The 21,064-nt window shown below is 34.9% G+C and overlaps 3 protein-coding genes across 3 annotated transcripts; all 3 read left to right on the top strand.

Moving 5' to 3' along the window:
- The first annotated feature begins 1,307 nt into the window (after window positions 1-1,307).
- On the top strand, window positions 1,308-5,134 carry LOC132052476 (pentatricopeptide repeat-containing protein At1g07590, mitochondrial). The gene is made up of 3 exons (XM_059444038.1): window positions 1,308-1,326; window positions 2,684-3,151; window positions 3,584-5,134. Exons 2-3 carry the CDS (start codon window positions 2,795-2,797, stop codon window positions 4,832-4,834), a joined length of 1,608 nt encoding a protein of 535 aa, XP_059300021.1. The 5' UTR covers window positions 1,308-1,326; window positions 2,684-2,794; the 3' UTR covers window positions 4,835-5,134.
- A 1,701-nt stretch (window positions 5,135-6,835) lies between these two features.
- On the top strand, window positions 6,836-12,199 carry LOC132054628 (mitochondrial pyruvate carrier 1-like). Its single transcript, XM_059446604.1, has 5 exons — window positions 6,836-7,195; window positions 10,779-10,892; window positions 11,000-11,054; window positions 11,409-11,544; window positions 11,846-12,199. Exons 2-5 carry the CDS (start codon window positions 10,800-10,802, stop codon window positions 11,877-11,879), a joined length of 318 nt encoding a protein of 105 aa, XP_059302587.1. The 5' UTR covers window positions 6,836-7,195; window positions 10,779-10,799; the 3' UTR covers window positions 11,880-12,199.
- Window positions 12,200-13,642: 1,443 nt separating this feature from the next.
- Window positions 13,643-16,670, top strand: LOC132052475 (large ribosomal subunit protein uL22z-like). The gene is made up of 7 exons (XM_059444037.1): window positions 13,643-13,746; window positions 13,823-13,859; window positions 13,981-14,021; window positions 15,249-15,479; window positions 15,577-15,679; window positions 16,139-16,206; window positions 16,431-16,670. The coding sequence occupies exons 1-7, from the start codon at window positions 13,744-13,746 to the stop codon at window positions 16,473-16,475; spliced, it is 528 nt and encodes a 175-aa protein (XP_059300020.1). The 5' UTR covers window positions 13,643-13,743; the 3' UTR covers window positions 16,476-16,670.
- The last annotated feature ends 4,394 nt before the right edge of the window (window positions 16,671-21,064 follow it).

Below are 21,064 nucleotides of genomic sequence, written 5' to 3'. Positions count from 1 at the left end.
AAGTTTGGTCCTTTTGAGTCTGTCAAAAGTAGGCATTTTTTTTTAATCTCAAATCAAATATTTAACAAATTTCGTTTGTTAGATTTATTGCTAATTGTGAAGGAAAATGGATTAAATCATAAACGCTAAAAAAGCCTCAACAAATATTAGAGACTGCAACGAAGAAAATTGTACACTAAAAGTAGACCAAACATAGCAGAGATTGCACATAAAAAATGGAGAAATAACCCATATACGAGGCCTATACATTTACATTTACCATAAAATTCCATCAACCCGTATCTCATTGGTGAATAAATAATGTATCTATTTTGTATAGCTATATATAAACATCACACATACTTTGTATATATAATGTATGCTTTGTATATTATTCATGTATAAACACACGAAACCAACTCAGCAAACAATGTATAAATACTGTATTTGTTCTGTATAACTAACTAACTAACTAAGCAATGTGTATATATATATATATATATATATATATATATATAAGTTGCTTCTTTTGTAACTTTTCATCTGCTTGATGCATTTTTAATGAAATTTTCATTGAACATAAACAACAAAGTCGAGATAGGAAAAATTTGGCCACTTATTCTAATGTAAATTTAATGAGACAAAAGAGTATACGAATATTATGCACATAAAATAGAGTCACAAGGCAACCAATAAATAAACTGAACAAATTGTTTGCCTTTTTGGTTATAATTCTTTCTGTTCCTAACTTTAATTTCGGTTGTAGATTTCTGAATCAAAGATCTAAAAGGCTGTCAGAGTAATAGATTTGTTTTCCCTTTTCTTTGTCAGTAAAATGAATAGATATACTGAAAGGTTTCGAAAATAGATGAGTACCGAAAGCTATATGGGATAAACCAATAGTTGGGCTAAATATGGTAAAGAAGATGCCTGAATGGTATTCACGGGTAATTATCCCTAAAAAAATTGTGTTACACTCTAGAAATAGACCAAAAACTGCAACAATTATACCTTCAAATGTACACTCTAGACATAGATCAAAAATAACAAAAACTGCAACAATTATACCTCAAAATATGAAGTTCCACTAAATCTTTTTTTTCTTCTTCTCCAGTGTTCCGACTGAATCCAACAGACAGTTTGTTAATTATTTGACAGAAATCAAAATTGTTTACTTCTAAAAAATTTAAAAGATCAAAACTTTTGAAAGCACATTTTAGGTACTATTTTGAATCTATCCGAAACATAAGGGACCATTTTTTGTCATTTGCTCCCCTAATTAGTGTTCCTTCTCTTTTCTTCGTTCTCCGCCATAGCCGTTTCTTCTCCTCCATCTCTGTGATTTCAGTGTCCAACAGTAAGTTTTTTCTACTGCTTCTTTACTCTTTCTATTTGCATTCGTTTCTGCTTTAAATTTCTAAATAGACTGACGAGTGTCTCACCATTGATTGTTGTTATTCCATTTTCCTTGTATCTGGATATGTCGTTATTTCTAATTCACTACTGGATTTAAGCTAATTTCCTGCTACTGAAACATTAATTTATCAAATTTGAAGTACATGATGGTAAAAGTTGTTGCAGTGCGAGATATTAAATGGTTCATTTTCTTCTTTAATTCATGAGAAGAAGGAAGAAGAGCAGTTGATTGTTACAGTGCTGTACATATTAGGATAGAATGATCCAATATGTGTCAGTATGCACTTTGAGGAGAAAGCATGAAAACTGAAATACAATTGAGGGTCAAACTTAAGTTTTTTTAAGATTGATGACATAGCAGTAGTTAGAAAAGAACTTATTTGGCAAAATGAATTCTACATCTCACTTTTAACTTTTGTGAGCTCAGTAGAGTGTGTTGTATTTTGAATATATTTGATTTTCCATCAATGTTTCATGTAAAAGGGTCAGTTCCCGTTACAACAATCACTTCTTCGCCCTCGTTGAAATTTTATTATGTGCCTATGTGAAAGATTTAGTATTTTGGGTGTAGAGCTAGTAAATATATTGGATTACACTTTCGGGCAGCTTATTGAACATTGGATTTTTTGGGTACTTGTTTTCCCTAATTTCTGGATGATATTCTTTGGATTTATCCACAATTTGTTAAAGCTCATTGGAATGTAATTTGAGTTACGTAGGGGAAAATGTGTTTTCTTGCCAAAGATTTTTATTAAAATTCTAATAAGACTGAGCTATTTTATGGTCGTAGGTGTCTGTATCTGTATCTATTCAGCTAGTTTTGTTGGACTAGAACTTTAAGACCCTGCTTTTTTATCAGATCATAGTCAGTAGTGAATAATTCTTTTTGTCACATGCCTATTAGAACAGAGGAACAAATGATTAGAAGTGATGCGTGAGACACTGTCTGTGAAATGATACAGCATATTCAAATCCTATTCTGCTCCATTTCAATGTTGTCTTTATATTGTTCCATGTCTTTTTGGATTAGCATGCAAGCCAATTTAAGGTAGTATAGTAATATTTTCATCATGTAACGGATTATAATACTCTTACGAGATTGGTTTTGCTCTTGGTTTTGATTGCATCTAAATCCAATGTATCTGTAAAGATCCATACTAAAAAAAAAAAAGAGCTATCAGAATGCTAGAAGCTATTATTTACAGGTTTTGTAAACCAAACTGGCTGCTGATTAGGCGACTTCCCATAAGCTTAATCTTTTTTTTTTTCGTTAATCAAACCGTGGCAGGTTCGCTCTTATGGTTTCAGTGGACTAGTGGTGCTGAATACATATTTTCAGGACAATTCTTTCCTAAAGCAGTTCTGATGAGTAAAGTAGGTTTTGTTTCTCATATCAACAATGAACATCATATCCATTTTGCGGAAGCAGAGGATCACTAGTGCAATTCATCAAACAGGTGTTATATCTTTGTCCAAACGAAGTATTCATTCATGTCACAATTTTTGTTCGAAAATATCCGATGTAAGTTTTACTTTAGAGAACTCAGAATTGGAAAAAGAAGAAAGGCTGGTAGATCAGGGAATGGTGGCAACAACATACAGCTTAAGTCAAAGAATTGAATGCGTACCCATAAGAGAGTCCGTCGGACCCACTTTTCAAAGCTGGATGGGTGATGGTCTACCTATTCATAGAGGTGACATTTTCCACACTATCAATCGTTTGCGCAAACTCAAACTCAACAAGCGTGCTCTTGAGGTTCTTTTACTCTGTCCTCTCTTGCCAAATCTGAAAATGGGCATTTGCCTATTATGAAATACGTGAACTATTTAACCTGCTGAGGATATCACTATAGTGCACTTTATATTTTTGTGTAGAAATCTAAGGGGTAATAGTAGTGAAGCTATTAGGGAAAGAGGAAAACTTCGCCTTGATTGTTCTGTCAAATGTTTTCAATATACTGATTTTGCTCTATTCTGTTTTTGAGCTCATTTTCAAGTCTTATTATCATCATGCCAAATCAAGCATATGTAGTTGCTATTGCCAATCTTTTAGGTTCTTAAATCTGGCTGAATTCACTAGCATTTCAGTGTTAGATTCAGACATCATTGAAATTAATAGAATTTGGCTCTCGTGTAGAACTTCAATTGTAATCGTATTGATATTAAGCAATATCTGTGCTTTTCGCAGGTGATGGAATGGGTTATAAGGGAGAGACCGTACAGACCAAAGGAACTAGATTACTCATATTTAATAGAATTCACTTCTAAGCTTCATGGGATATCACAAGCTGAAAGCCTATTCTCACGAGTTCCGTCTGAGTTCCAAAATGAGTTGCTGTACAATAATCTTATACTGGGATGCTTGAATAGAGGCCTGATAAGGCTTTCACTAGCATATATGAAGAAAATGAGAGAGCTGGGTCATCCCATATCTTATTTAGTGTTCAATCATCTCATCATTCTCCACTCCTCCCCAAGCCGCAAGAAGTTAATACCTAAAATCTTGACGCAGATGAAAGCTGATAAGGTCACTCCACATGTTTCGACCTTCAATATTCTACTCAAGATAGAAGCAAATCAACACAATATTGAAGGCCTATTGAGAGTGTTTGGTGACATGAAGAGAGCAAAAGTTGAACCGAATGAGGTATCTTACTGCATATTGGCCACTGCACATGCTGTGGCTAGATTGTATACAGTTTGTGAGACCTATATTGAAGCTATTGAGAAGTCTGCAACTGGACAAAACTGGTCTACATTGGACATTCTTGTCATACTGTATGGATATGTGGGAAAGCGGAATGATTTAGAGAGGACATGGGGTGTCATTCTGGAGCTTTCTCATGTTAGGTCTAAGAGTTATGTCCTGGCGATCGAAGCATTTGGTAGGATCGGAGATCTCTGTCGAGCTGAAGAGCTATGGTCCGTTATGGAATCAAGGTATTCTTTGAAGTCAAACGAGCAGTTCAATTCGTTGATAGCTGTATATTGTAGACATGGACTTATCACCAAAGCCACTGCATTGTATAAGGAGATGGAGAAAAGTGGGTGCAAGCCAAATGCCATTACTTATCGGCATCTTGCTCTTGGTTGCTTGAGAGCGGGGTTAATTAAGGAGGCCATCAAAACTCTTGAACTGGGGATGGATATGGAAGCAAGCATAAAAGTGAAAAGATCAACTCCATGGTTGGAGACTACTCTTTCAATAATTGAAATATTTGCAGATAATGGCGATGTAGAGAATGCTGAAAAGTTGTTTGTAGAACTAAAGAAAGCGAATTATACTAGGTATACCTTTGTGTACAATACATTAATTAAGGGCTATGTTAAGGGGAAGGTGCATGATCCAAATCTTCTTAAAAGAATGATTCTTGGAGGAGCTAGGCCAGATTCTGAGACCTATAGTCTTTTGAAAGTTGTCGACCAATTCCGAACGTGATTATATTAGAATTATGTTGTATCATTTTACACTCCTGCTTCAAATTACTCGGCTAAGAGTGGTCCTATTCTGCCAATTGCTGAAGATAGCCATACTTCCATGTGCCCATTCTGTTCGAGTCTTGGAGAGATGATGGCAGGTTAGACAAGTTACCATATATAACGTAGATGCGTTGCTTTGCTAATTGGCATATACTTGTTGTTCATTCAATCTGCTTTCCTTTCCCCATAATTCTGTTTTAAAGGGTTAACTTCAGCATTGTAATATTTAAATGGTTCTTAGCAATTTGATATTGCTTTAGCAATTTAGCATTATAATTCTGTTTTGAATTCTTGTTGCTTCAGAACTAGTCAACTAGATTTGCTTGTTTTATTAATTTATGATATCCATTTAGTTCGGATGCAGTTTGTGCTTTGTTGTTTTCATCTTTGCAAGAAATTGTAGGTTGATATGATGCCTTTGTTTCTGGACTCTGTACTTAGTGTTGCATTTTTGCATGTGCAGATCTGACTTTTGTTTTGAACTTCAATGTACTCTACACATATGGAACCCAAAAAGAAAAAGAATCATCAGAACAGAAAAAACAGTTTATATATACTTATGTGGAAATATATACCTGCATATTTCATCTTATTTCATCACATTTTATGGTTTGCCTTTCAATTTAGGGAATGCTCTTGGAAGCTCTTACTCCAATAGCGGTTTGCTTGATGCCATTGCCATTGTGTTTGGGATGTAAGTGAAATAGAATTGCAATCTGAACCTCAACAATTAGGTTGCTAATAATCGATGAGCTTTTGTGTCAGCTATGTTACAGTACTGGCTAAATGTGCAATGAGTTGCTGTGTTTAATATGTTGTCGAAGAAGGTAATGCAGCACGTAGAAGAATCAGATATAAGCGCTTAATTCTTTACATAATGTTGTTTTTAGTTTGGCCAATATAATGGGAAAAGAGAGCACTATGAGGAATTAGAGTATCAACAGGAAAGACAGGAGTTTGATGAAGATTGCAGCTGAATCTGACGAGGAAGAGGCTGAGGATGAAGGTAAGGGAGGAATCGGGATGAGGCATCTGTGAGAAGATGCTAAGCACCAAAGACAAATGCCTCATCATTTACTCATGCCATCAATATTAGTTCATAAAGAATACACATTCATAAGAAAACAAAAAAATTTAGCGTACTTTTTACCAATAGCAAAAGCAACGATATTAGAATGATTCCTGGTGAAAAGAAGTACTTCTTGCCAGCTTCTTTCATATATTTGTTCACACCCTGCACTTTAAAGTCTCTTCTTTGCTTCCTCTGCAAAATTTTACCCCAAAAAAGTTCGATCTTTATTATGGTAAAGGTCCACTAATAATCCTTATAGCTTAAGATTTACAGCAATTATAGCTCACTCTCATGGGATTAGCTAAAAGATATGTGTACAAAATTCATGTAGTACCTACTGCATGTGAACTGCCGTTGTTTGAATGTTAAAACCTTGATCGCCTTGGATTCTGATTACTGACTTATGCATTACTTCACGTTCCTATTTAAAATCAATAACAGAGTCAATGAAACTGGAATTTTCAATGCTCATGCAACGCGTCAATTCGGCTAATTTTTAGTTGATTTATACCACACAAATATTTATAGTTTATTTTAGATTATAAACTTCAAAAGTTTTGTTCTACCCTGTAAAGGTCATGTTTAGTCAAAGTTAGATCACATAAATTGTGACAGAGAAAGTTTCTAAGAAATTATATAATTTATATTCATACAAATTTTAGTTACGCTATTTCATGTGTATAAGGTGTTTTTGAAAAAGAAGTATATAGAATACACTTGTATGTGAATTTTTAAATATACTCCTATAAATTTGTGAGCCGACGGTTTATTAAAATAGTCTCTCTATCTCTGCGTACTCCATCTCCAAACCCCAATTTGTTGTATGTACTCCCATTTAATTTCACAAAATTAAAAAGATGTTCCAAAAATTAAAAAGAAAAATTGATGTTCCCAAGGTGCACTGTGCACATTTATTGCAGAGTATGGCGTCTCAACCAACTACCCGAGTCTAAAGTGACGAATTCGTAACTGACATTTAAAACGAAATAACTCAAGCTAATCAATTCGATTGCAATTGTCAAGGCGTAACTAACCACTTTCATAACTCCAATTCATAATGAAGTGACCAAACGAACCCTAGCTACTATTGCTATTAATGGCTCATTTCGTTTTCTGAAAAAAATAAAGTATGCACGTTTCTTTCCACTTCTCCAAAGGGAATTTAGCACTTTACTGGGCTCTTCAATTTAATTTTGCAGTTGCCCAATTTCTTCAGCGCCTGTTTTGCAGTTTCTATAAGCATACGAGGTAAGGTTCTGTTGTAAGATTAGTAAGCTAGCGTTTGCCCATAGATTTTGGATCAGATTTTGAAAATTTGCCTTCAAAATATTTTCAAGTTCCAATTTCATTTTCACTCATAAAAATTTAATTTTTTTTTCTGGTAAAATGCATGTCCATACACAGCTTCAAGTTTCAAAAACTCAAAATTTTCAAGTTTCTGTAGAGAAATATAGCAGAAGAAAAGTAAATCGGGGAGACCTTCTACTAGCCCAAGATCGTTAACTAAGATCGGAAGATTCAACTAAAAAAGAGGAAGCTGTGAAAAGGAGAACTTTGTTATGGAACAAGATTTCTTGAATTGGCTTAAATTGCTTTAAAGTGGGTTCATTACAAATGACTAAGGCCACCCGTATTTATACTTGTCTAGGGATGGTTCTAGATAGAATTATCTAGATATATCTACAAAATATCTAGTTAGCCTTATCTTCTAATACTACTCTAGAATATATAAATTTTTCTTTAAGATAATTATCCCAGATTCTACACTAGACTATTCTAAATCCCTTACTAAATATCCAGGATTTTTTGTACCTCCAAAAAATCAACTTTACTTTTTCACACTCCCCCTTAAAGTGATTTTTTTGGAAACTACCCCGAGCTTGTTGCCGAAGAACTCAAACGAAGCTTTTGGGTGTTCCTTGGTGAAGATCTCAGACATACTTTCCTGTCTACTCTTGCTTCTTCAAATGACGAAGGTTTTCCGCCATTAATTGGGCCTGCAAAGAAGCATGAATACGTACCGGCAAATTTTTCATCGTTATAGCGAGCTGACTTAACAATATTTCTTTTTGGCCTTTGCGAATCACGTGAATCATCTCCATGCTGAACTTCACATTCTTGAGTTTCCAGACTCCCCCTTTCTCTTAGCTCCTTAACAATTGTGTTATCTGGAGAAGCACTTGAGTCGGTGACGATATGGCCATGAATTTCCTTCGAAGCCTCAATACCAGCATAGGATCCACCACTAGATTCCTTTTGCAGCTTCTCAATAAATAGTTTGGCAGCTTCAGAGCCTCCAAAAATCATACCATTTGTATCTCCATCTAAAATTGAGCCTTCAAGGTTAGTCTCTTCATTTAGTTGATCTTTTGCTTTTCTATTTGCTTCTAGTATTTCCTCTGAGCCAGTAATTGACCTTGATATGTCAAATGATTGACCACAGACTTCAACTTTCACTATATCTCCCTCAATGCTTTGTCTGAAATTGTCACCATTAACATGTATAATTTCAGACACTGCCTGCTCAGGTTCTACTTCAACATCCCTCACGTCCAGACTTTTATTACCAATTTCAGGATCTGCTTCGTTGATTTCCTCGATAGCAGCTACCACGTCACCAGTATGAACATCTTCAGAATCTTCTTTCATTTTGTTAATGACACCAATGCGTTCTTTCTCCATATGATGGACTGCATTATCTCCTGAATCCATGATTCTGTCTCTTTCGAAATTGAAGGAAGCCAGGGCATCTACTACTCGAGCCTCAGCTACGAAGCACCTTCCCCAGTCCTCTTCTTCTTCAGCAGCTTTCTCAACTTGAGCCATGTGCTTCTTTTTGTTCGGTAATATCTTTTTACGTGTCCTATTTTACCACACCGTAACACTTCGCAGTCTTCTTATAGTTATTAGTGTACTCTCCCTCCTTCTCGGTGAGCGGAAACACTTTGAAATCGGGAGGGTGGCGTATCTCGTGAATGTTTTCCTTTCAAGTTCCTCTTGTCCGCTACAAGAGCATTTCCTTCCCCTTCTTTAAAACATACACTAGCCATCCGTTGGCTAGTAGCTCCCGTGATGACAACAAATTCTCAAACTCGTCCAAGGATGGTTGTTGAGCCCATCCTTGAATTGATGTAACAAAATGAATATATTCTTTCTTCAAACCACGAATGATAATTCTTCTCATTCGTGCTTCAGAGATAGCCTCATCCGGATTTAATAATGAGATCTCTAAACATAAGTTCTTAATCTTCAAAAAAATATTCAGCAATAGAATGATTACCTTGAATAGTGTTAGCCAATTCATTCTCCAAGATCTGTAGTCGCGCTTCATCCTTCTTATTGAACAAACGATCAAGGGTTCTCCAAATTTCATGAGCTGATTTGCACCTTATAATATGATCAAACAAGTTGTGAGAGATGGACCTCTTCAAGATGAATTCCGCCTTCGCATTATTTTGCTTCCACTTTAGATGCGTAATCGCTATTTTCCGGTCCGTCAATAGGAGGGCTTGTGTAACTACCATTAACAACATCTCACAAATCCTCTCCCACAAGGTATGACTCCATACATGTCTTCCATACCTTGTAATTGGACTGATTCAACTACTCCATTCCCAGTCCATTGACACGGCCGCTTAAATCCATTTAGAGAAACTAGTTGAATCTACCACTAACCCGATCTTGAAATAAAACCCAAAAGCCAACTACGGCTATGGCTCTGATACCATGTAGAGAAATATAGCAGAAGAAAAGTAAATCGGGGAGACCTCTCACAGCCCAAGATCGTTAACTAAGATCGGAAGATTCAACTAAAGAAGAGGAAGCTATGAAAAGGAGAACTTTGTTATGGAACAAGATTTCTTGAATTGGCTTAAATTGCTTTAAAGTGGGTTCATTACAAATGACTAAGGCCACCCGTATTTATACTTGTCTAGGGATGGTTCTAGATAGAATTATCTAGATATATCTACAAAATATCTAGTTAGCCTTATCTTCTAATACTACTCTAGAATATCTAGATTTTTCTTTAAGATAATTATCCAAGATCCTACACTAGACTATTCTAGATCCCTTACTAAATATCTAGGATTTTTTGTACCTCCAAAAAATCAACTTTACTTTTTCACAGTTTCAACTTCAAAATCTATGGCCAAACGGTAGCTTAAAATTTGGACCTTGTAGACAATCCCCATGGGGTTTTGTGGGAGGTTGGGGGGGGGGGGGTGGAGGGGAGCATTGGTAGAAAAAAAAAATTTGCAATCCATTGGGGCTTATCATGCACTTTAAGGAAGAAGTAGAAAAAAGGGAATAAATATAGTGATATTTTGATTCTTTGTTGTTGTACTAGTAAATAGGGGAGAAAATGGAATTTGATTCTTTGTTCTTACATGATTATCTCAAGAGAACTCCAGGAAATGATTGTTCTTTAGAAAAAAAGTTCAATTCTTTATATGGAAGGAGATATTAGTAATGCAGAGACTAGTTATGCAGGATTTAGTTATTCATGTACTTCATTAGTTATTTCATCTTCTACCATGCGCTGGATTTTATGCATAGCAACTACATGGTACTAGTTATGTTAGCTTTAATACATGAATAATTTACTTCCTAACCCACAACCAATCCACCTCTAGGTGTTTTTCTAGAAGTTTTTCAGGGTTTTCTGAGTTGAAGTAGATATGCAAGAGAAAAAAGTACTGTATTTGTTTTGGACAATTATTTCCTGGTACTCGGAGCTTGCTCGTAGAACAAAGGGGGCCTTTCATGTTATTACTGTAAATGAGCGAGTTCGCTATTTGTTAGTATTTAAAGTTTGTTTGTATATATGCAGAGGCAATTGAATTACAAAATCATGAATTTCTTCCGGGCATTCTTGAACAGCCCTGTTGGCCCTAAAACAACTCACTTCTGGGGTCCTATGGCCAACTGGGGATTTGTCATTGCTGTAGGTTCCTAATCCCAGATGATGGTCTTCGTTTAATTTATCTCTGTAAAGAGCTTTTCTATTTATTTATATGAAGATTCTGAAATTTACTTGAATTGATGTACAAGGGAGTGATGGATTCAAAGAAGCCCCCGAGTGCAATATCTGGCAACATGACTGCAGGTGAAATAGTAATAGTCCTTGCAATTTTCAGTCCAACTACTAGAAAAGTGGTTTATCTATCCTTGTTTTGGATGCAAAAGAAAAATGTCTCTCGCGTGGTCTCTCACGTGTATATGTGTGAAAAAGTATAGATAGGATTAAATATATATTTCAGAACCTGCATTTTCAATTTCGCTTGAATCCCCAACGTTTAATTTCGGGATCATCCACTGCTCATACATAATTTTTTGGTACATGTTGCACCTTCTGGTGTGCTTTTCTTTTCATCCTGGTAAATGATTGTCTCAGTTTCTGAGTTCTGATCATTTCTTGAATTTTGATTCTGATCATGCTTTTGTTTTTTTTTTGCTGCAGTATTATGTGTATATTCGATATTGTGTATGAGATTTGCATGGATGGTAAATCCTCGCAATCATCTTCTTCTGGCTTGCCATGCTTCAAATGAATCAGTGCAGCTCTATCAACTCTCTCGTTGGCTGAAGCATCAGCGGTAGGTGTCTCAGTTCACGAGGTCATAGTCGGGGAAATCGTAGTGACATTAAGCAGAAATAACAACAGTATTTGAACAATTCCAAAAATACTTCACAGGTTCTGGTCCCTGAATTTTGAGTCTCTTTTGGTCGTGGTTACTAGCAAGTTCTGCATCCAGATTAGGCGTTTAACCAAAGTTTGAGCACCTTTCATGTAGATCTGTCTGGATCGACTTTCCTTTTCCTTTATTAATCAACTTTTACCTTCTTGTTTCAGATAAAAATAAAATCTGATCTTTTTTATGTTGTGTTTTTCTATAGGTACTTGTCTCAGAAGGAAGACAATGTTTCTTAAAGACTTAAAGTTCCTTCCTTTTCATTCTCCGACAAGTCGACAACCAAAAGAAAAACAAAATAACAGAAGTAGTATCATTCCGCTTGTACTAAATCAATTTGTAGCTTCGCAGTCAATTATGCATATGCAAGGTGCCAAATTCTTGCATGTTTCCTTTAAGTTATTTGATAAAATAGCGTTGGCTATCTTTGTCGCATCGATTATACAAGTTTGTGAAGAGAACCGAATGGGGAAGTGGCTGACAATAGCTCCAGTGTCTTCTGTTCATAATTTTAGTAACCATTCGACTCTGATTAGAATGAGATAAGCTTCAACTTGCCTATTATCATCTTTCTTTCTGAATCTCGTATGCTTCAGTATAGTTTTGCAGTTAAAATTGATCGTTTAATACACTGTACCCCCTTGACGGAACATTTTGTTTCTGTATTCATCCAAAGCAACACATCAATGGACTACGAAGTAATGTTCAATTGGTGAAACTAAAAAGTCAGAAAAAAGTTGAGGTTTCTTGAGTGAGAAGTCTTTCCTGATGAATTTTACAAACCAATTGTAAAATTGTAAGGTTCATATAAGAATAAATATTCAGGTGCCTAACAACGATTACAGGGAACCTATGTCCTGCTCTTTATGTTTATTGAAAAAGGAGGTGAATCCGCAGGAAAAGCAGAACTTGAACTATCAAGTACCAAAAGCATTACCAAGTAGCAATTCACAGAGGCGGATCCACCGTTACAGTGTCTGATTCGTCTCAACCTGGTATTTTCGACGCGAAATATAAATTTATGTGTAAACATTTGCTAACATTATAATAAATAGTAGATATAAATCTATAACTTTAATAATATACAATGAGTTAATGCTCGAAAACTTAAGGGGTAGTTTGGTTGTTGGTTATGAGTTAAATTATCCATGTATTAAATTAGATAATAGAACTATGTTTGGTTTGCAATTTAGAAACCCGCATAATTAGTACATGTGGTATAAGTTATGAGAGAATCCATGTATTATTTCATGTAGGACAAAAGATGGAATAACTAATAAGTACCTGAATAACTAACCCATAAATAACTCATCCATGAATAAAATAATATATAAATTCCCTCGTAACTAATTCCTCCATTACTAATACTTGCATAATTCCAACCAACAACTAAATGACCCCTAAAGGTTGAACCTATAAAGTTTAAATTCCAAATTTGCCTCTAATAGCAAATATCAAGTGGATTCATCCCAGAGGCGGAGTAAGAATTTCAATTTTATGGGTGCTAAAATTTAGGACAACGACTTCAAATGCAACTAACTCTTATTCTCATAATTTGAATTCAGACATATATGTTTGAAACTAAGAGTAGCTATGTACCAATCTTCATTTGTGCCGACATTTGCATGATTTTCCAACAACCCCACTTGATTTAAACCCGCTTTCTATATTCGAAATTCAAGATTCATTTCTTCAAACTTGCAACAACGATGATTATAGACGATATTTTAGCTTTGTCTATGAAATCTTATGTATAGGAGTCAGCTGAAATTATTTATTTTAGTTTTGATAGGATTTGATTCAAGCATTATAACTAAGAAAAGGGAGAAAAAGCGGAGGAGCAGATTATGTGAAAAAGTGACTATAAGTTAAATGAGAACGTCCAAATAGGCTATTCCATGAAATATTTACAAAAAGAAAGCCAACACAAGTAAGGGCCCAAATACTTCAAAAGGCCTAGTAATAACGAACCCAGCCCAAGTAATTCTAAAAACTCTAATACAACTAGAATATATATATTTCAATTTAACACGAAACCCTAGCATCGTATAACATATCTCTATCAGCAGCTGCATAGGAGAAAAAGCAGCATCACCAGCAGCCATGGTAATTCTCAATGCGTTAATCCTTCGAATTTATCCCATTGATTAGTTTGTGTTAATCCCTTTTGCTTTTAATGTAGGTTAAGTATTCGAATGAGCCTGAGAATCCTACCAAATGTGAGCAGTACTCAATACTATACATTGTGATGTTTGTAGCAGTTTAATAAGTGTTTTTATATGTTGGTTTATTTGATTCTTTTTGTAATATTTTGACGTGGGGTTTGTGTTGTTGTATCAGCTTGCAAAGCTAGGGGCTCGTCTCTCAGAGTCCATTTCAAGGTATGTCATATATATATTTAAATGTTGATCTTATGTGATTTTCGGCTTTGTAAGCTATTGGTTTTCTGTAATTTTTGTGGGGTTCAAGATACCATCTTGTTCTTTATTGCATTTGCATATTGTACAATAGGAGTTGTTACTATGTTATGTTGAAGATAAATCGAACTCCATCTGTATGTATTAGTTGTATATAAAGTACCCATTCCCTTTTTCTGGATTCAGCAAACTTGTTTTTTGTGATTAGATTCCAGTAAAATGGCTTGCCCGTTGTTATAGGGATTAGTTATGCAATGTTTAACTAGTCATGTATTACTAATCCATGTATAGTTATTCCATCTTCTGTCTATTTATGTGGGATTGTAAAATGATTACCAAATTTTACGTGAAGCAACTAAAAAGCTACCAAACATGGTACTAACTGTGCTAGTTTTAATACATGAATAAACTCCTTCCTAACCAGCAACTACAAGACTCCTGAATGTATACATCAATTAAGTAATTGGTGAACCTTTTTTGACGGTTCTGCTATGCTTTGTTAAATGTGTGTTAAGCTAGTTTTTTCAGCTAAGATGCTTGTGATAAGCATGGTGGCTCCTTGGTTGTTGCCAAATTAAAGTGTGGCAATTCTGTTTTGATTAGTGTATAACAGAAGCGGGAGGTACTCTGCAATTTGAATGTTGATGATAATAGCTGTATTTGAAGCATCGATCTGAGTTATTTCACAAAGTAAAAGTGTTGATGAACCTTTTTGTCAAATTTTGGTACTTCACTAGGGTGCTGAGAATGCTTGCACTTGATAACCATTTGATGTCTGAGATTTTTCTTGCCGTTCTGCCCTGTAATAGGCTCTTAATTATAGAAGTTGTGGCTTCCACAAACTACTCGGTGCTTTGATAATTTTGTCAGGGCACTGCATAAATTTTCCGAATTGATTTTGAAAACACTATGCCTCAGATTATTCATCACTATCATCATGTAATATTTCACAAAAAATACAAGGTGTTGACGATTTCAATCAATCACATATAGCACAAAACTATGCCTGGACCAATTTTTTTTCAGTACATTAATTCTTCTGGTGGCAATTGCTTCACTAGGATCAATGTTCTTTCTTCTCTCCAGTTCTGCATCAGTTGGAGTGATATTTAATGATTCTGTTATTTCTGATGGTTATTTTTATGTCTGCATGCTTTTCTTACTCGATGTCTACTTATCATCTGCTTGTAGAATACTAGAGAAACAGCGCACGCCCTTAGGAAGATGCCTTTGAACAAGGCAAAGAGATACTTGGAGGATGTTCTTGCCCACAAACAAGCCATCCCCTTCACACGCTTTTGTCGTGGTGTTGGCCGTACTGCTCAGGCAAAGAATCGTCACTCAAATGGACAAGGGCGTTGGCCTGTCAAGTCTGCAGGGTTTATTCTGGATTTACTCAAGAATGCCGAGAGTAACGCTGAAGTATGTTCTAATTTATAGGATCATTGATATCTTTTCTCTCAGTCCTCTTTCGCTTACCCCTAAAGATGAGTTTGTTGTGGCTTTCACCTCTTTCTAGGTTAAAGGCTTGGATGTGGATTCACTTTACATAACTCATATCCAAGTAAACCAAGCACAGAAGCAGAGGCGTCGGACATACCGTGCTCATGGAAGAATCAATCGTGAGTGCTCCTCTTATTTCCTCGATGGTTCTTGTTGTACATGATGTTAGGTAGGGATGTCAAATGGACGGGTTGAGCTGGATTTGGGCGAGTCAAAATGGTCTAAATTAATAAATGGGCAGGTCATAAGTTACTCGGGCTGAAAAAGTGGGTCATTACCCAACCCCTCCAATTCTCACTGTTTACCTATTATGGCTATATATAACCATATCAAATAAGAATAATGTCTTTTTGAACATATTTTGACAAGGTTTTCTTGAGTCAATTTGGGTTACATATTAGCTCAATTTGAGCTACATCAGCCCAATTCTTAGATGGGCTGAAATGGGTTGGGCTAATAAATGGACGGGTCATTTGACCTGCCCAAACTTGATTGGTTTGGCAGGTTATGTTTTCATGAATTAGTTTGCCACCCCTAATGATATGCATTACAATTTTAACCTCTTTGCCTTTCTGCAGCTTACATGTCACATCCCTGCCATATCGAGCTGGTATTGTCTGAAAAGGAAGAATCTGTCAGGAAAGAGGTATAGTTTCTATCTCTTTCTCCTTGTTCCTCGCAGATGTTTCTCATAACTTGGATATGTGGTGTCTACATCATCAAAATAAATAACTTGAATATGTGATGTCTCCTTTATATCAGTTGCCTTTGCTTTTTCATTAGTCATCTTTAGATCTTCTCGTTTTTGCCATTTTGTTGTCTCAAGTGTGCATCTTTTGCAAATATCCTAAGCATTTTCTATTTATGCAGCCTGAGTCTCAATTGGCTCCCAGAAAGGCGAAGGCATCTTCTTGAGGGGAGGAATGAATCCCTGAATTTTGGAAGTATAATTCCAATGTCCCTGTAGCCTTAGTTTCAGAAGAATTTTGTGTTATTTGGAACATTTCTTGATAGGAATTTGGGGTTGTGTAATTTTACTATTTCAGAGCTTAAATTCTGTTGTGCTTTTTAAAGCATGTTTTCTGAGGAAATGTTGGAGTTCTATTTCGTGATCTTGCTTTTTCTAAGATTGAATTGGGATTTTTGAAGTGTTCTGATTCTGACTGCTGGTGCTGCATGAAAAATCTAACTGGTCACGATGAATTGCTCCAATTGTTTTACGAGGCGTACAATTAGTATCCTGAAATGTAAGTAGACTCTGACCTGATTGTTCATTTAGAGGGTAAAATAATAGAGTATTTTAGAAAGTTCTCTTTACGTAAACTGGTTAAAAGATCAGTAATTACAGAAGATTAGACTAAAAAGGAATTAAGAAGCCTTTTGTGGAGGATTGGGAGTTCATTAATATTTTTGTATGTATTCTTGGGTTAAATCATTTTTAACCTCTGTTAACTGGATGGATTTCCTGGACACTTTGATGTAGCGTATATACTGTTTGGATGTGGACCGTCTTCATTCAATTAGTAAAATTCGGTTTTACCCTTTCACAAACAATTAAGGGAAAAGGGTCAAATATACCCCTCTATTTTATTTTACTAGTTAAATATACTCTTTGTTTGTGAAAGTTAACAAAAATATCCCTATCGTCTTCAAATTTTACACTTATGCTCTTATTTGGATGGAAATCCCCAAATCCTCTCAAATTACTCAATTTCAAAAAAATTATCACTTTTTGTTGACCTCCTATCATCATCATCAAGCTCTAGCTTCATCTTCTTCAATGGAGAAAAAAAGAAAAAAGCAAGAACACACCCAAATGATAAAATCTCAAAACTCACCTGAGATTTCATCTATAAATCTAACTCCAAATTTTGGTGCAGCCAATACTTGGAGTCAGAGTAATTAAACCTAAAACTCCATCATTTATGCTCTTGCGAAAATCAAACAGAGAACTTACAAAATGACATCAAATTTAAGTCTTTCATGCCGAGCACTAAAACCTCAATATATAGAACGATAAATATGTTAATTCTCCTATGATTTAATGTGTTTTTCGCTCTTCTCCAATAGAAAGTTCCAAAATTTAATTACCATTAATACTCAAAAAGTCAGACTGTTAACCTAAAAATTGGAGTCATTGTATGTTTTTACTGTGTTTTCGCTCTTCTATAATAGAAAGTCTCCAAATTTGAATACTAATACTCAAAATCAGATAAGCCTAAAAATCAGTCATTGTATGTTCTTGTGAAAATCGCACAGCAAACTATAATTGTAGCTGGTTCGATCATTATGCAGTGAGAAGTATTAGCTTCACCAAGATTTGGAGTAAAATTTAAAGATGAAATTTGAGGTGATTTGGGATTTTATCATTTGGGTGTGTTTTTGATTTTTTTTTTTTTCTCCGATGAAGGTACGGCAGGGGTCAACAAAAAAAGTGGGTAATATTTTTGAAATTGGGTAATTTGAGAGGATTTGGGATTTCCATCCAACAGAATATAAGTCGGACGGTATTTTTGTTAACTTTCACTAACGAAGGGTATACTTAACTAATAAAACAAAGTAGAGGGGTATATTTGACCCTTTTCCCATCAATTAATTAATCGTATACTAATGTTTGATCTGTTTGTATGTTGATTTGTTGTTTTGGCGTTGGTAATGACATGTTCCCTTAAAATATACTCCTTTTCGGTGTTTGAATCAAGTCTAGGAACTTATTTCCTTAAAGACTTAAGAGTATATGTTCATTTTCTTGTCATATACTTACGATGGTCTCCTTCGTAGCTAATTTCCGACATCTTTGGCAATTTTAAAAGATGTAATTTCAGAATTAATGTTGAGCGGAATTTAGTCCATTTGTGAGCCATTCAAATTACTGTATTTTACTGCACCACTTGGTGGCTTTGGACATGGTTTGAAACCATGTGATGAAACCATAATTTGAAATTATGTTTGGACATGCAATTTGAATTTCTTAAGTTATATTTTTTCTTCTAGACATAAAAACCCACAAGTTGTGAAAACTATCAAAATATTCTCAGTTCTTATACAATCTTACTAAATGAGCAAGTCATAATTCATAACAAAATTAATACGCCACTAGAAGGCCTTTCTAAAAAATACAACATCAATTAACCAAATTTTAGTTCAATAAAAAAGAAAATTTAACATGAATAGTAATGTAACTACTCTTTAATATAATCTTCCTACATGGTAGACATAAATAAAGGTTGGTAAATGGTGGTGGGAGTAGTTGTTAAAAATATCTACCAACTTATGGGTCTTTTTTTACAAAATATAAACTTATGGGTCAAGTTTTATATTTAAATTTTTTGAAACCATGGTTTGAAACTCAAATCATACCTTTTTGGATGATTTGGGATTTTAAATCATGGTTTGAAATCATGAGATGAAATGCATGTCCAAACGCTGATTTCATCTCATGCGTAGGGCGGAACCAGAACATTTGACAAGGGGGTTCAAGAAAATTAAAAAATAAACACGCGAAGAAATCAAAACAAACACCATTCTCTATTTAAAAGTATATTACTCGTACACGACGAGGTTTCATTCGTTGAAATGTTTTTATAATAACATCATTAGAGATCCTATTAAACACATCTTTTTCTACATAAGGCACCAAGCAACCACTAAAATAACTCTCATTCGTTCGACTCCGTAAGTCATTCTTGATAAACTTCATTGCCGAAAAAGTTCTTTCAACGGATGCAGTGGCAACTGACAAAAGCAAGGCAAGTTTCACTAAGAGGAATACAAGAGGATAGTTTGAATGCTTCTTTGTCTGAACTAATCTTTTTGAAAAATCACAAAGTCCTTTTAGATCGGAGAACCTTTCATCAAGATCACGAACATCAATAATGTAACTCGCAAGTTGATTCTCAAGAGCCCCCATACTAAATTCATCAAAGTCATCAGGATAATGTTCAGCCATTCTCATTATTTTCCTAAGATCAAAACTAGAAAATGAGTCAATTGGATTTAAACAAGCAATTCCATGAAGCAAATCAGTCGTTACTTCGTCAAAACGATAAGAAAGCTCTTAAATTTGCCAATCAATAACTTTGCAAAACACTTCAACGTAATAATGGTGTGAGACAGTACAACCAGCAAGTTTACGCCGTGATCTCAAAGAGGTAAAGTACGGCTCATCTAAATTAGGTATCAAAATTTGATACTTGATATAAAATTTAGATACTTTATCAATAAGCGAACCCCATTCTTCCTCCCTTAACTTTTGCAACCTTTTCTTTGCTAATTGAAAAAGTAGCATGACATTTACGATATTTTGTTCCTTTTTCTGTAAGCATTTGTTAAGCTCATCTGTTATTGCTAAAATATCTCTCATCAAATGCAATATAAATGCAACATCAAATGTTTGACATGCTCTGAGAAATCCCATTGCCTTCATCTGGAAAATGTGAATCAACAACAATATCATCAAGTACATCAACAATTGAACCAAACATAAGAATAAAGTTACTAAAAGATTTGTAGTGGGATCCCCAACGACAAGGGTGGAGCCAGAAATTTTAGCAAGGGTGTTCATTCTTTGAAAAGTAAAAAAAATTGATAAATATGTGCACTAAAATTGAATGGGTGCACAAATTCATTTTAGACTACAAAATTTTTAACAAATTATAAATATATTTGTAATAAAACTTAAATCGTATAATTAAAAAATAAAGTAAAAAATTTAGCAAAGGAAATTTTACAAATGAAAACTTAATTCAATATTTTTGAAACAAAAATGACAATTATATCTTTCGAAATGTTCTTAGATGTTTGTTTTAAAGAATAAGTTTTGTTTATTAGTTATTTGGTCCAGCTTGTTTTTTCCTGTAAAAAGTAGAGGTAAAAAGCTGCAATGGAGAATCGAACACAAAACTTCCAGGACACTTTGAACACCCTCCATCACTGGGCCGCGCCTCTGAGTTTGTTCATGGGTGTTCAAATTATGGTATATATCCGTCTTAGGCAATTTTAACCTATATATACGACATGATTTTCTGGCGAAGGGTGTTCATCTGACCACCCTTCCCGTAGTGTTCCGCCCGCCAACTTAGCAGTATCAAAATATAAGACCAAATTCTTGATGCAAGCCTCTACCAGCTTCAAGTTCACCCATATCTAATGCCTCTTGAACTCTCTTTTCTTTTGAGATTCTCGATATTCATCCATGCGTTTAAAAGAAGCTCCCAACATATTCAAAATACTCGAAACCAATAGTACAAGCTCCCCCACTTCAACACATACAAGACTTAGTTGAAGTTGATTGATCTACTTTCTTGCCTAATCAACATTTTAATGGGTTTGTTGTGATTTTGAGTATGGTAAAAAAAAAAGAGAAAAAAAAGAAGAAGAAAAACCTTGGAATTGGAAGCCATGGGCGAAGGCAGCAACACAATTGAGTTGACAAAGAAGTGAAGAACAATGTTAACACTTTTGAAATTAGGGATTCTTTTATCCCCAATGGCTCATGTTTTTCT

Source organism: Lycium ferocissimum, chromosome 4, assembly GCF_029784015.1.
Source record: "Lycium ferocissimum isolate CSIRO_LF1 chromosome 4, AGI_CSIRO_Lferr_CH_V1, whole genome shotgun sequence".
NCBI lineage: Eukaryota > Viridiplantae > Streptophyta > Magnoliopsida > Solanales > Solanaceae > Lycium > Lycium ferocissimum.
Note: the sequence above shows the minus strand (reverse complement) of the source record. Positions and strands in the feature narration are given on the sequence as shown.